This window comes from Salvelinus alpinus, chromosome 2, assembly GCF_045679555.1.
Source record: "Salvelinus alpinus chromosome 2, SLU_Salpinus.1, whole genome shotgun sequence".
In the NCBI taxonomy this organism is placed as follows: domain Eukaryota; kingdom Metazoa; phylum Chordata; class Actinopteri; order Salmoniformes; family Salmonidae; genus Salvelinus; species Salvelinus alpinus.
This window is the reverse complement of record NC_092087.1, coordinates 13865894-13882723: the sequence shown is the minus strand read 5'-3', so window position 1 is coordinate 13882723 and position 16830 is coordinate 13865894. Positions and strand designations below refer to the sequence as shown.

Here is a 16830-nt window from a genome sequence, read left to right as displayed (position 1 = left end):
GATGTGATTTGAACTTAGAACACAGGAACTGGTTGGAACTTAAAACCACTAGGAGTCATTCTTGTATCTTTATTGTATTCTTAGCAATGACACAGTTATACTGGGTCCAAGCACGATTGACAGAGTGTTGTGCATATTTCAGGCGACAAAATAATAGTTGGTGTTTGACACAGGAAAGTTGACCGGACACAGGCATGGGAAGCTGAGCTGAGAAGGTTGACATTACAGAAGGCATTTACTTCAGGGGCCACACAGGGTCAAGGGTTAATACGTTTCCTTCACAAAACAATTCTGCATCAACTCACACTCCACATTTCCTGTCCATTGCTTTTTCCATCCAGTTGTTTACATATTTTTACCAAACAAATAAAGGAAAGGGAGGAAGCCTATAACCAGTTGTTGCTATTTACTTAAATGCAGGCAAAATTATTTTAAGTTATTAGGTTCAAAATCAGATTGACAGTACACTGAAGCTCAAATAGCCGACAGTTAGGATAACTTGCTTTCACTATTAGGAATTTGACTTACATTTCCATGAATCACCTTAACTTTAATAATGTTGTATTACTGTATTACTGTATTTACTGTATTTAAAATTGTAAAATACAATGCAAATACAGTGAACTTATTCTTGTCCACCAGTTTGTATGCTTGTAAATGTCAAAGCCTGTTACATTGTTATGCTATAAAATAATTATTGTCCGCTTAAGTCAACAATCACTACAGAACCATGCATTGTCATGTAGAAAGTTTACACTTTCTGAAACTTGAAACCAGCCCAGGACCAAATGTACATAAGGTCAAACTCAGTCATGCCTTTGAATTCTTCTAATTTATTACCTTCCATTATAAACTCTCAATATCCCCCGAAAGAACACGACTGCATGCTAGCAGTAAAAGAGGTATGTGAAGCCGTGTAACAGTTGGCAAAACAATACCAGGGTGTGTGCACCCATGGACTATTTTATGGAGGGGGGGGGGGGGGGGGGTCACAGTGGACAGCCTAGGCAATGGACACCATGTGAGTGGCCTATGGAATATTGATTTCAAATTGCATGCGTCTTAAATTATGGGAATCTCTTCTGTTGCCTCTGTCTCTCTTAAGTCTTGAGAGTCAACAAGAGAACACATCTAGGATTGGATTGTCAAGTTTCTGTCAAACAAAAGTTGGAAAAACTCATTGCAGGCCTATTTACAGTATGAATAAGTCATTACATAATCTCTTTCAACACACACTACTGTATCTCAAACCACTATTGATTTTCTTTTTTTACCAGAAGACTGAAGAACATGCCTACTCTCTAAGGATATAATCAACATGCATCCATGTTAGCTCTCTGCAGTGTTTCTGGTTGCTCTGGGCAATCTGACAGTCTTTGCGAAGCAGAACTCGAGGACTGTGGAACCACTTCACTCTGAAAGACAATGAAAAGACAGATTATAGTTTAAAAACATTATTTTACACATCATGTGAACATGCTATATTTCAATGTAGCACAGTAAGACTTTTATTTCTTATACCGTTGACTGTGAGTTTGGTGGAGCACTCTGCCCTGCCCAAGGCATTGTCTGCAATGACTTTGTACTCTCCAGTGTCCTTGGGTCCAACCCTCAGTATGAGCATGGAGCAGACCCCACAGGTGTTGGTGATAAGATAGTTGGTGTTGGTGTTGAGGCTGATATTGTTGCGGTACCATGTGACATGAGGTGTTGGGTCCCCTCTGACAGCACAGCTCATGTAGCACTCGTAGCTCTCAGGGGTGCTGTGCGTTTTCAGTGGAACTAAGAACGATGGCGCTGACTCAAAGTTGAGGCTCTTGAATGAGCTGACAGCCATTGAGAACTTATCTAGATGAAACAAAATGAATATGGGAAAGTCTCAGTTAGTGGTTCAAATTGCTTTTATGACTTCATTTAGTTTTGTTTAGGCCTATTCATGAGAAATGTGAAACTGTTGAAACTCATTGAACTGTTGTTCAAATTACAATATCATACTTCTGCGACCACAAGGTTTTGGTCTGAGATCTTTTTCAGAACAGTATCACAGACCACAGTGTGCTGTAGCTTCTCCCCATTAAATGACAAACATGTTAACTTCACTAGGGTAGGGGGCACTATTTTCACCTCCGGATGAAAAGCATGCCCAAAGTAGACTGCCTGCTACTCAGGCCCAGAATTTAGGATATGCATATAATTGGTAGATCTGGATAGAAAACACTCTAAAGGTTCCAAAACTGTTAAAACAATGTATGTGAGTATAACAGAACTGATTTGGCAGGCGAAAACCTGAGAAAAATCCATCCAGGATGTGGGATTTTTTTATGTTTGTAGTTTTCTATTGAATGCTATTACAGTATCCATTGATTTAGGACTCAAATTGCACATCCTATGGCTTCCACTAGATGTCAACAGTCTTTAGAAATTGTTTCAGGCTTGTATTCTTAAAAATGAGGGAGTAAGACCACTCTGAATGAGTGAACCCTACAGTGTCCCAGAGATTTTTCATGCGCACGACCGAGAGTGCGCCTTTCTTGTTTACCTTTTATATTGACAACGTTATTGTCCGGTTGAAATATTATCGATTATTTAGGCTTAAAACAACCTGAGGATTGATTATAAACATTATTTTTAATGTTTATACGAACATTACAGATACCTTATGGATTTTTTGTCTGCCTGTTGCGACTGCGTTTGAGCCTGTGGATTACTGAACAAAATGTGCGAACAAAGGTTTTTGGATATAAACAGGGATTTTATCGAACAAAACAAACATTTATTGAGTAAATGCGAGTCTTGTGAGTGCAACCATATGAAGATCATTAAAGGTAAGTGATTAATTTTATCTCTATTTCTGACTTGTGTATCTCCTCTACTTGGCTGGTAACTGTTTGTAATGATTTGTCTGCTGGGCGCTGTTCTCAGATAATCCCATGGTATGCTTTCGCCGTAAAGCCTTTTTGAATTCTGACACCGTGGTTGGATTAACAAGACGTTAATCTTTAAACCGATGTATAACACTTGTATGTTTTCTGAATGTTTATAATGAATATTTCTGTTTTTGAATTTGGCGCTCTGCAATTTCACTGGATGTTGGCCAGGTGGGACACTAGTCCCTAGTACCCTAGTACGCTAGCGTTCCTAGTGAGGTTTTAACTAACAAACATCTGTTTTGGTTTCCTCTTGAGGGTGACTTATGATTCTCTCTCTGGATAATCAACAATGATTCATAACAATCTTAACATGCCTTTTTTCTTGGTCACTCCCCAGGTTGGCGACTCAGAAGGCTCAGAGAGACCCATGTCATTTTTGGCGTAGACACGGAAGTAGTACTCTCGTCCAGCCATGATGTTGAGGGCTGTGAACTTGTTGTTGAAGAGGTGGTCGGCTACAGTTTGCCACATTCGCTTGACGGAGTCGCGTCTGGACACTATGTAGTGCAGCCTGTCGTCCCTCTTCTCATCTGGGGAGGGAGTCCAGGTCACAGTCACTGTTCCAGGAACATTCTGTTCCAACTCCGCCGGGCCAGGAGGCTTGGGATCATCTGGAACCAGATAAGAGAGACATCGTCGTCAACCATTCATTTGAATGTACAGTACATGCAATATTACACATACAGTGTAATAAATGTATTTGTCATTGTAAAGTAGACTCTACAGAAAACACCACTCTTCAGCGCATGTCATATCCTCACATGGTCTCTCCTATCATTGCTATGCGGATGACACTCAACTACTTTTCTCCTTCCCCCCCTTCTGACACCCAGTTGGCGAAACCCATCTCTGGCAGATATCTCAGCTTCGATGTCGGCCCACCACCTCAAGCTCAAGCTTCTCTTCCTCACGGGGAAGGCCTGCCCACTCCATCATGGTTGACTCCACGGTGTCCCCCTCCCAGAGTGCAAAGAACTTTGGCGTTCTCTGCAAACTTAAAAGCAGTACTCGCTCCCGCAGGTTCTTGCTCAACAACATCCGTAGAGTATGACCGTATCTCACACAGGAAGCGGTGCAAGTCCTAATCCAGGCACTTGTCCTCTCCCATCTGGATTACTGCAACTTGCTGTTGGCTAGGCTCCCTGCTTGTGCCATCAAACCCTTGTAACTTATCCAGAATGCTGCAGCCCGCTTGGTGTTCATCCTTCCCAATTTCTCCCATGTCACCCCGCTCCTTCACACACTCCACTGGCTTCCAGTCGAAGCTCGCATCCACTACAAGACCATGGTACTTGCCTATGGAGCAGCAAGAGGAACTGCCCCTCCTTAACTTCAGGCTATGCTCAAACCCTACACCCCAACCCGAGCACTTTGTTCTGACACCTCTGGTCTTTTGGCCCTAGGGCAGCTCCTGCTTAGCCCAGTCCAAGCTCTCCTCTGTCCTGGCACTCCAATGGTTGAACCAGCTTCCCCCTGAAGCTAGGACAGCAGAGTCCCTGCCCAACTTCCAAAAATATGTGGAACCCTACTTCTTCAAATAGTATCTTAAATAATCTCACAGCACCCCTCACACAACCCCTCCTCATGCCACAGATGACAGATAATAAACACAGTAGTGATTTTTTACAGAGTTCCACCACTGACTGTCAATACCACTGACTGTCAATACCACTGACTCTCAATATCACTCACTGTCATTACCACTCACTGTCATTACCACTCACTGTCATTACCACTCACTGTCAGTAACACTCACTGTCATTACCACTCACTGTCATTACCACTCACTGTCATTACCACTCACTGTCATTACCACTCACTGTCAATACCACTCACTGTCAATACCACTCACTGTCAGTAACACTCACTTTCCACCACTCACTGTCAATACCACTCACTGTCAAACCACTCACTGTCAATACCACTCACTGTCAATACCATCACTGTCAGTAACACTCACTTTCCACCACTCACTTTCCACCACTCACTTTCCACCACTCACTTTCCACCACTCACTGTCAATATTTAGTGGAATGTCTTGCTTGTATGATTATACCTGTGACTCTGATCTCGATACTGAAGGTCTCCTGACCAACCATGTTCTTGACGATGATGGTGTAGATTCCTGTGTCGGGACGCTCAGATGTGGGGATTAGGAGCTGGGATGTATTATCGGAGTTGCTAATGGTTACAAGTTTTGATACTGGCATCCCATCCTTTAGCCACGTTATGTTTGGCATAGGAGAAGCCTGCCAAAAGACAACGTAGAAATAGACAGATGAGTTTGTTTGGTAGTGTAGCCCTTTCCTGCAGACAATGACCAAAAGCCCCCTCTTTGGCCTCATGGGTGGAATATTCCAAAAAACCTGACGAATATTTCAGTCTTCTGTGATATACTGTATTTAAAGTGTAATATTGGGATACAAACTTAAAACTTAATGCATACTGTATATCTGACATGGTACAGGTGTCTTTCTTTTAACCCATAATCATGTGTGTGAGGTGTATACCTTTGTTTCAAAGTAGATTTGTTTAAGACTACCAAGAATCACTCTGTGGCCGTGATTTAGCCCACGGCAATAAAAGGTTAAGGGAATGTTTCTACAATGAGCAATCGAATTTTTTAAGTATCTCTGTTAACATCCATCACATTTCATTACAGAATTTGTTGCTCTGATTTTGTATTTCTACACCATTGCAACACATTCTAGGTCACAGAGTATCACACTTACATGGAATAGCAGACTGAGTTCTGTAATTTGCCATAGAAACTGGTCATTCCGATGTAAAACCCAATAAGGCATTGTTTACATGCACAAGATTTTGCTGACCACAAAGTTGATGTTGATTCGAGCAGAATTCCCGGCTCTCACAACCATGAAGCTCTTCATTTTGCGATCAGTGAAATGTGGTCTCACTATGAGAAACGAGAAAATCATATTAAAAAAACCTTTGAAATTATATAACTTGAAATAAGATAATGAGAATATAATAATATGTGTATAATCACTCCAGGTTTTAGGTTTTCATTCTGTGTTTCAGTCTTAGAACTACTATCATGATACTGTGAACACAAACTTGACAAAAACAATGTTGACAATTTGATGTCACTCACCTGGGGGAGGCATAGCCAGGATGTAGTTGTCCAAGCCTCTGGGCTCCCCTTCTCCCCCGTCATTGGTGGCAATCACTCTCACCCAGTACATGGCCATTGACTTAAGACCCAAAATGTTATTGGAGGTCATGATGATGGGGTTATTGTTACAGCGGTCCCACTCTGGGTTTGCTGCTGGTCTGATCTCCACAAAGTATCCCTTGGCTTCATCTTGGACCCCTTCCTCCTCTATGGGTTTAGTCCAACCCAGGGACAAGGTGGTGTAGGTGGAGTCTGTCACCTTCAGGTCAATGATTTGACCGGGGGGCTCTGAAGGACACAAATGATTTCAGGGGTGAGTAGAATATACTGTTTGCGACAGCTGCTCATAAACATACTTTATATTTGAACTGTAATGTTATGCCTTATTTACCAGTCAAATGACGTGTTGTATTATCAAATGATGGCTGATTTCCAGAGTTTGTCATCGCTATCTCAGAATGAAACAGATCATATTACTTACTCTTTGGGTCTCTTGCAATAACAAATTCAGAGGGGGTGCTTGGCTCTCCAGCACCAGATATGTTGATAGCTGCAACACGGAACTCATACTCTATTCCCTCAATAACGTCTTTGACTGCAATCCCTTGACCTGAAAGTATGGGTGTGACAAAAAATAGATAATGAAGGGATCAAAATATTTCTTTATTGTTTCAGCGCTTTGAGAGTATGGTTGTATTTATAGCAATATAGAAATCAGGTTGTGTACTGGTATGGAATGCAATTAGAACAAAACAAATACAGAAAGACACTTGGAGGATGAACCAAGTATTGAAATGGACACACCTTTGATTGGCTCTTTCAAATTGTTGATTGAACCCCATAGATTGCTGCCCTTCTTGCGTTTCTCCAGGTGATAACCTAGAATATTAGTTCCTCCAGTGTTGGAAGGGGGAACCCATTCCAGATTGATGCAGTTTGCAAAGGCACTGATCACTTTGGGTGAGGAAGGTTGTCCGGGATATGCTAGGTAACAAGGGGAAAAAAGTACATTTTGGAGGTCTGATGGCATCCTCCATTGGGAGAAAGAGAGAACCCTAATTCAACAGCTAAATTCTGCATTCTGGTGACAGATTTTGCCTTACCTCTTGTACCGGCCTGGATGTCATCTGTCTCCATCATTTCACTTATGCCCTGCTCAGTCACAGCCCTGATATGGTAGCAATACTTCCTTCCATGGTCTACATTGGTGTCCCTGTATTTGGGCTCTCCAGGGATCTGACCCAGCTTCATCCAGGAGTTACGGCCCAGCTGCTGTCGTTCCAGGATGTAGTTGATCACAGGAGAGCCACCATTGTCTTTTGGAGGCCTCCATTTAAAGTCAAGTACAGCCGAAGAAGCTTCAATGATCTCCACAGGTCCTAAGGCAGGGCTTGGTCTGTCTGTGAATAGATATAGGGGAGCCTAATTATACTCCAGTTAGCCTTATGTTATCCTAGATAATGTTGTGTATGAAGCTAGAAGCTGTATTGCCAATATTATGTAAAAGGTGGAGACACCCTGATATGTCATTCAGGCAAGCACAAAGGATTGTCGTAGCAACATTGCAAATAGATTCATATCATCCCACTGACCCAGCACAATCAACCTGGATCTGCCCTCAATGGTTCCACATTCATTTTTGATCTTGATCTTGATTTCTCCTGTGGCTTTCCGCTGGCACTTGCTGAGGAGGAGGCGACTGTGTGTGAGCGACTTCTCAATGTTGATGTGTTTGTCCTCCACGAACTCCTCACCTTCATTGTACCAATAGATCTTCATTGGGTCACGACCCATAAAAGACAGTTTGAAGGTAGCGCTCTGGCCAACCTTTATTATGACGGGCTTTGAGAAATCAGCCAGGTCATCTGGGTTTACTCTGGGTGGATCTGTAACACAGATGTCACATACATATAATAGCACAAATACAGTACATATAGTAGCTACAATATATGTTAGTTGACTTGGCATTGCATGTCCATCTTCAGAGTATGCTGCATTCGCTCAATACTTCAACTGCCTCAACGTTTCCATTAATTATGTTAAAAGATGGATGGATGGATGGATTCCTTTACCCTCTACAACGAGTATGGACTCTGTTTTACGTCCATCAGCTTCAAATCGGTATTTGCCAGAATCTTCCTCCTTGCAGTTCTTCAGTATAAGCCTGTGAAAGGCCCCATCATGTGTCATCGCAATATCATCTGATGCTTCTATCTGGAAGGAAACAAACAAAGTACTGTTTAGACCTGTAAAGAACTGCATGCGCTGTTGCAGCTCAATTATTACTTTTTCTGCATTTAGTCTCTGCAATATTTTTCTATTTCGCAGTTTCATACTGAACAGAACTTACCTGCTGTAGTAGTTGAAAAAACAAGATGGCAAAAACAAGTTGGATTTGAGATTACATTTTTGAAGAGTATTGCATGTATGATGGCATTTCCAAATCTGAGGACTGATGTTTATAGTTACTACCGTTTTTCTAACTCACCTCTTCTCCATCTTTGTACCAGATTCCTTCACAGTTTTCCCTGCTCAGTTTACACTCCAGTTCACCTCTGTTGCCCATATTAACACTGATGTCTGACAATCCACTGGTAAAGTGCACTCCTGGGTCTAGAGGATACATCAAGTCGTAGTCAATGTAGTGATAGGAAGATGGAAGATGATGTAGTGTGAATGTGATGCCTGGACATTACAAATCATTGAACACCTTGAAACCTCTTACCTATGATGGTGTCTGGGATCAGTGGACCTGTTCTCACTCTTTTCTTCTTCTCTTCAACTGGTATCTCTTCGTCTCCAGGCTCTTTGTTCTTCTCTTCAACTGGTATCTCTTCGTCTCCAGGCTCTTTGTTCTTCTCCTCAACTGGTGTCTCTTCGTCTCCAGGCTCTTTCTTCTTCTTTTCAACTGGTATCTCTTTGTCTCTAAGCTCTTCCTTCTTCTCTTCCACAGGCTCAGGCTCTTTCTTCTCGTCCTTGTTCTCCAGCTCTAGTTCGGGCGCTGCTGCTGCCTTAGCATCCATGTCTGCCTTAATCTGTTTCGCCAACTCCATTCTCTCATATCTCTCTTTGTCCAGCTTAGCTTTCTGCTCTGCAGCTATTTTAGCCAAGTCTACCTCTCCCCCACCAGCTCGAGTTGTTTTGCGGACTTTCTTTTTCCCCTTGGTGGCTGGATCGTTATCAGCTGGAGCGTGGGCAAATAAGAACATAGGTAGAGATATAGGTTAGTAAAGATTGTCAATGTTTTGCATTTTTACTGTCTGATATGGATAATGTTTGATTGATATTGATCAATTTACTTAACAAGTGACATATATTTGACATTATATGCCCTTACACAAGTAAGAGTCACATGACTTAGCGACACTTTTTGTGTTTGAAACGTCATCTCCTTACCCTCCACAACAAGAAAGGCATTGCAAGACTTGATCCCTGCACATACTGAATAGATACCACCATCCAGTTTCGCACAGTCCTTCACAACCAATCTATGAATGAGCATGTCCTCTGACACTTCAATGTCAAACTTCTCCCCTTGTTCACACGGTTGATTCTTCCCCGTCCATTGAATCTTTGACATGGGGGATGACAGGACACATTCAAACACGCCATCCTCTCTCTCCGTGGCCTTCACTTCCTGAATTTTGACCAGGAAATCCGCCATGGGAACTGAATAAAATACAAATTTGGAAGAAATACTTTATCTGGAACAAAATGACAGAATGACATGTGTTATGTTCCCTTTTTGTTTTGGTCGATTTTGAACAGACATTCATTTTTGCATACCGGCTAACCTGAGGGAATTTTGTTGGCATTAGGGATTGTTAGCCTATATGAAATGGGAAATGATTAAACAGAGAATAAATTGAAGACATCTCACCTTTGAAGTCAGTTGAGAAGATAAGTACCCCCTCCACCATCACTTGGTACAATCCTTCATCATCTCCAGCAAGATCCTTAATGCCAAATGTAAATTTTCTTCCTGTTTTCTTCAGAAAATGCTTATCTTCTGTTTCAACACTGAACGGAACCATTACTCCATCCTGTATAAAAACACATTGTCAGTCTTAATTAATGCATACAAAAAACACATTTAATGTAAAGACACCTATTCGTTATTCTAAAATAAAATCAAACATGTTCTGCTTGGTTGTTGTTACAATGCATATAACAGTGTGTATTTCACACCATTCTCACCTTGAACAGGAAGATCTTGACGTTGGGGTCTTTAAGCGACATCTCAAATTCAAACTCTGCACCTCCACCAGGTTTTACTTCAATGTGTTTCAGATTGCTGAGGTTTTCAACATACTGTAGGAGCAAAAAACACATTCACTGGTAATGATGTTGGTGATATTCAGTTACTGTTCATTTTGGAATACAGCAGTGTATGTAAGAGGAATAAACACCTCACTTTTCACATACTGGTAAATGCTGGGTGGCAGGTAGCCTAGCGGTTAAGAGTTTGGGCCAGGAACCGAAAGGTTGCTGATTTGAATCCCCGAGCTGACTAGGTGAAAAATCGGTCGATGTGCCGTTGAGCAAGGCACTTAACCCTAATTGCTCCTGTAAGTCGCTCTGGATAAGAGCGTCTGCTACTGTAAATTACTAAAATGTAAAAAAAACTTAAGCTATATACAGGCATTTTTATTATCTTTGACTATCTCTGATTCAGGCAAACCTTTGCTTGATCCTCCTCCCTCTCAACCTTCTTCGCGTTCAGTGTCTTCAGCATCCAGCGGAAGTTAGTGACTCCAAACTCAGCACAGATTTTCTCATAGTCTTTCTTGTCGGCACTCATCAACACATCCCAAAACCTTGGATCGATTTCTCCATCTTTTTTGTCATCTTTGTTTGATTCTACAACCCTTAAACAAGAAGAATACAACTGTATCTCATTCACGCGTCAAAACCATTATGGTAGAATTAGGATCTAGAACCTAGCTATGATTGATTGTTTTTCTACTATTGTCTTACGCTTTTGTTAGGAGATTTTTGAAATCTTCAGGTGGCTTCACAGCAGCTAAATTGAGATTGAACTTTTACGTTATTTTGTACAGTTAATGTCACTTAAACTTTGTTTTGTGATTGAAATTCAGTGACTGACCTGCTCGTGCATCTTTCATAGCCTTGCTCTTCTTATATCCCACTGAAAGGCAAGAGATGTTTCATTAGATGATTTGGTTAATTAAGATCAATCGGATCAATTATACGTTGTCTGGCTTAGATCCTGAGGATATGTGTCTGCCAGTGTTTTGTTAAGGATCTACAGTATTTAACATAACATGATGTTTCTCTTGTTCAAGACTCAGTTATGAGATGTAACCCGGTTTAGCGCCATATATCAACCCAGGAGAAATGGTGTCCTCACTTTCAATTACATTGAGGTTAGCGGTGACCACAGCTTTTCCATACTCATTGGTGGCAAAGCATTTGTAGGTATCAGCTTGTTCTGGAGATACTTCCGGCATCTGTGAACACAAATTGAGCAAGAGTATTACTATTTGGAACAAAATTTGTTAGCGTCAATTACGTCACCCCAGATTGGGGACGAAGGCAAGAAGAAGAACAACGGCGACAGTGAAAAAAGATATGTTTGTAAAAGAGCTGGGCTAATTGTAACCAGCTGATCTCTTGTTAAACCATCTAAAATAACACAGCTGATCTCAATTGCAGTCAACATTGGCCAGCGATTTATCGCTCGCTAACGTGGATGTCGAGGTTATCTTTTAGTCCTCATTGCAGCCAACATTTTGTTTATTATTTCGCCCTCTGGTTCGTATTACGTAAGGTGGAAATCAGGTTGTTTCAGATCCATTGAGGTTGTTTAGAAATACCAAAAAGGTGTCACTGTAAATTGTTGCTCCTCTCCAATACTAGGGTGTTGACTCACCTCTATATAGTGCTCATTAGGCGTGGCTGGATCAGATACAATTTTGTATCTCTCTGGTTCATTTACTTCTCCATTACTTCTTGTCCAATGCACACTTGGTGTCGGATTACCAGACACAATTGCTTTGAAAACAGCACATTTCCCTTTATAAAATAATGCAATAAAACACAGTTAATGTCAACTCAGTATACTGTCAATTTCAAGCAAGGATCAAGGAAATATTTGCAATTTAAAGACTTTAGTACTATCTCACATTGTCATTGTGGTTTGATATATGAACCATACCTTCCTGAATAGTCAAAGCGATGGGTTTGCGGGTGAAATCAGGGGTGGTCATGCCCACAGGAAGCTCCTCCACAAACTGTGTAATCATGACCCCAGGGACTCTGGATCTCTTTTTGATTGCCACTAGAGGGATGTAGGACAAAGAGCAGGATTAAACGTACACATATACAGTACATCACAATAGTCTTATAGGAATAATACGAAATCGGAAAGAAACTTGATTTATTCATTGTTGTATGAACATTTACATTGATTAGTTACGATTTGATAAAAAAGTATATTATGTTTAGAAAACATGTAATGTTTGTGCTGCTGCCATGTTGTGTTGTTGTCTTAGGTCTCTCTTCATGTAGTGTTGTGGTGTCTCTCTTGTCGTGATGTGGGTTTTGTCCTACGTTATACATTTTTTTCAAGCCCCTGTCCCTTTTGCCTCTTGGTAGGCTGTTATTGTAAATAAGAATTTGTTCTTAATTGACTTGCCTAGTTAAATAAAGATGTTTTTTTTTTTTTTTAAACATCAGTTTAGAAAAAAATACATGACTTACCCTGCCCTGGAGCAGTGGGCTCCTCGTCTTTAGTTTTCTTGAAGAATTTCATCTCGCGATGGATAGCAGTTTTGCCAGCTTTTCAGATGGTTCTCTGCTACTGAAATAGAGAACATGTATTTCAAATCAAGTTAACAAGATCCTGTTTTTTGTTTGGCATAAAGTTGTGAACCAAGTAGGGATGTCCAATAATGTATTTTTTAATCGCTTAACAAGCACCATTAAGCTTACTGTGCTCCTGGAATGACATACAACTTAAAGGGGGCTCCCGAGTGGCGCTGCGCTCTAAGGCACTGCATCTCAGTGCTAGAGGTGTCACTACAGACCATGGTTTGATTCCAGGCTGTATCACAACCAGCCGTGAGTCCCATAGAGCGATGTACAATTGACCCAGCATCGTCCAGGTTAGGGTTTGGACGGGGTAGGCCGTCATTGTCAATAAGAATTTGTTCTTAACTAACTTGCTTGGTTAAATAAATAAATAAATACGAAGCAGCAAGCTAAAATAACATTATACAAATTAACCATTTAACCAATAAGCTTAACCGGCTAATGTACCATGGTTGGCTAACTGGTTAACCTACCTATCAACTGCGTTGATTTTGTATACATATTGCATGAATACCATTGTGAATGCACAGTGGTACCCTGAGATAAACTGGTGAAGACCTTTCTAATGGGAAAATGTAAGAATACCAAATATCATTTTTTGATTTAGTGTGATCAACATAATGTTTATCATAAATAGTCTCTGGGCCCTACAGTACATAATGGCTTGGTTGTCATGACTGTCATCTCTGGGTCACTGCACTCCACAGTGTTTATAGGAATTACTTGGCTTACTAAGGAGCGCGGACCTCACTGAGGGCCACGAAGGAAGACTGCTGCACATTTCTTCAGTATATGAGCTAAGCATGTGGGATGGTAGGTGTCACAGGACAGGACAGCTATTAGTAACAGTAAGAAACCCCATCTGTCTCCCACACAATTAATCTTCCACAGATGGTACCACCGGGTGCCATTTACCCATTGCTTTAACCGCTGGATTAAGGCAATATTTCTGTCCTAGGAATCTGATGCTGACACATTTTGAGTAAACCTTGCTCTTGGTGAGGTCTCTATTAAAAGGGGGAATGGGAGGGAGAGCGTGTGACAGATGGTAGGATACAGCATTCTTGTCGCTGTCTTTAACATTTGGACAAGCAGGACACTTTAAAAAAAGTCCTTGGAAACTCTTGCAAGTGGATTATTTTGATTTTGGGGATTTGAGTGCAGTCATACCGGCATTCTCCATTGTCTAGTGCATTCGTTTACATTTCAAGATCCAATGAAACTCTTAACTAATACCCATACCAACAATCTGTGTACGCTATATTTTCTCTGTTTAAACACGATAATATGTTTCATATATTTGTTGGTATGAAGAAACTTGCACAGTTTATAAATTGTGCACAGAAATCTTAACGATCTGACTTTCTCATAAAAACACTTGACACTGCAGTCACTTGACAGTGCAGTCAGTGTAGATTTCTTTTTTATATCGCAACTTTTACTTTAGCACGTACTAGTGCAGGTGGTTGGATCATGATATGCTCCAAGAGGTGGTAACTCAAGATGGACGGTAAATTAAAGAATTCCTGTGATCACAGAATACTTAGCATGCCCAATGTAGGCTGTGGCAAGTGACCTGCTTCATTTTTCATGCAATAGGTCACATAGCTCATAAAACTATCTATCATGGACCAACATGTGACGCAAGTCACTCGCTGAAAATGGAACGGGCTACTGTAAACTACCTCACTCAGGTCAACTACATTTTTATGCAATTTTAAGTCAATAGAAGCAAAATGTCATTCTGAAGAAGGATCAGGTCATGAGCCAATATATGTATTGGGTTTGCCCACTTTGACAGAAGGCATTGGAGCTTGAATATATGCTAAATATAATGCTATTGCGTATGTGAAATTAGTATAAATAATAATTGAACATTTGGAAACAATTTTATATATTCGCCTGTCAGTGTTCCATTGCTACAGGCTAAATCCACAGGTCACATTTTACCACGCAAGAACCTTCTCCTTGCTCACCATCTTCATTCTGACTTCCTCACCTGTTCACTACTCTGGCACCTCTGCTTTTTGCTACGGGATTAACCAAGGAATTAAATGTTTTTCACGTGAGCTACACTTCACTTTTTCATTGTTGCTAGGAGACAATCTTTGCCTCTTCTTTCTCTAGCTGTACAGTTCCCAGTTGTAAGAGTTCAAATGCACTTATTTTACCAATGATATGAACAACTTTTGCTTGCTTTTGGATAGTCAATGAGACAACCAAAGTAAAGTAATCAAGCCAGGAGGTGGCTTTCCATTAGGATGCCGTGCAAGTTTGAATGTCATCGTCTACGCTGTGCTGTACTTCCATATTTGTATGGGATGAAAAATAGCCCTGCCTAGCAACTGTGCTGTGGGATTGATTTATAAATAAGATGGGTATGTGGCAGGTCTATGTCCCAGGACGCCGAGCTCCGTCTAGTGGCAATCAGTCTCTTTTTACTGCCTGGGCAGTTCCATTGGGGGTTTGTGTCTACACAGCATCATCTTGACAGTTAGAAGATGCCTCTCTTAGTTGCCCCGATCTTTTGAGAGGAGAAGCGGTCACAAGATGTATCAAACCGTTAACAGTATTCCCACACTTTTGGTTAGTTATCACTATATCAACATTGAGCACCTATCATACATCCACGACATAGTTAAGCTCATAAGGCATCTTAATGCTCAAGCTCATCTCATCTTCAGCTCAAAATGCATCTCAGCTTTTAGTTACAGTACTTGAATGCTGTGTATTCCTGAAAATAGACCATCATCATCTGCCAATTGCTTCCAGAGCATATAAACAGTTGTAAGCATATTGTGTTTTATTACATTCCATTTGCATGCTTATGAATGCCATTTTCCTATGCAATCAGTATTGGACTATACATTGAGCAACTATACATTTCGCTATTATATATATATATTTTTTTTAAATTGTGTTTTCAAGTTCAATTGAATTTTGAATCACTAAGTAATGGATGTTTTATTTGGGAATTGAATGCTGTGCCTCCCTCTCCATCAGCATTCAATTAGATGTACTTATGCCCTTCCTTGCATCGTCGTACAACCTTGTGTCATAACAACCTTACATTAATTTGAATTATTTACAGGACATAATGACGTCATATACCATTAGTCTTTAAACAGCTTAGGATCAATTTACAATTGGTGTGCAGAGACACCCACAGTACACATAGTTTATTTGAGTATAGTTACACAGAACAGATGTTATCAATAATGATATCAATATGTCTTGAATTATTATCATGTCCACATGTTGACATTTAGCCCCTCGCCCTGTGCCCAGGGAATGGACTTACTTGTTCTCTCTCCTCTCTGCTCCTTCTACCCACAGTCCTGCTGATACTTGAGTGTGGTGTCTTCGTTTTGAGAGGCAATAAACCCTTTTTGAGATGCTCAGTGCAAGCCTTGGCCGTGTCCTTCCACCGTGACTGCTGGGGATAGGCTTACTGACATATACATTATTTGGCCCAAGTGCTGCAGGTCTTGAAAAGGACGTACCAAGAGTGGAGGGATAGCTGACTCCTCCCTCAAAACGAAGATACCCGCTAGACATTGGACCGGGCTCGTTATTATAGAGTACGGTTTTAAAAAGAGGTTATAGAAATGTCATAATGAGATGAACTTCCACAGCAGCAAACATTGAACACTGTCCGGGCATCTCTACATCCAGCATTTTAAAGGTCCGTTTCCACTTCTGTTGATGGACCTCGACTGGTTAGTGTGCTACTTAAGATGACTATGGATGTTGGACTGCATGCTACAGGAAATAGTATGCATGTAATGATGACCATGCTATCTTTAATCTGGTTGCAAATTAACAACGTTTGACTTATTTGAGCATGTAGTTTTACTCTATTGGAGTTGGTTGCTATTGGACATGACTAATCAAAATCTACTTAAAATACTGTCTTCTATGAGCAGGATA

At 40.9% G+C, this 16830-nt stretch overlaps 1 protein-coding gene across 1 annotated transcript; it reads right to left on the bottom strand.

The window, feature by feature from the left end:
* Positions 1-49: 49 nt before the first annotated feature.
* Positions 50-16687, bottom strand: igfn1.3 (immunoglobulin like and fibronectin type III domain containing 1, tandem duplicate 3). Its single transcript, XM_071367122.1, has 24 exons — positions 16202-16687; positions 12790-12889; positions 12245-12367; positions 11960-12102; positions 11438-11537; positions 11174-11215; positions 11044-11089; positions 10748-10934; positions 10264-10377; positions 9947-10109; positions 9463-9735; positions 8792-9250; positions 8555-8679; positions 8139-8280; positions 7659-7952; positions 7170-7466; positions 6871-7050; positions 6548-6676; positions 6046-6354; positions 5762-5847; positions 4987-5179; positions 3245-3541; positions 1522-1848; positions 50-1415 (listed from the first exon to the last, which is right to left on the bottom strand). Exons 2-24 carry the CDS (start codon positions 12839-12841, stop codon positions 1411-1413), a joined length of 4086 nt encoding a protein of 1361 aa, XP_071223223.1. The 5' UTR covers positions 12842-12889; positions 16202-16687; the 3' UTR covers positions 50-1410.
* Positions 16688-16830: the final 143 nt, after the last annotated feature.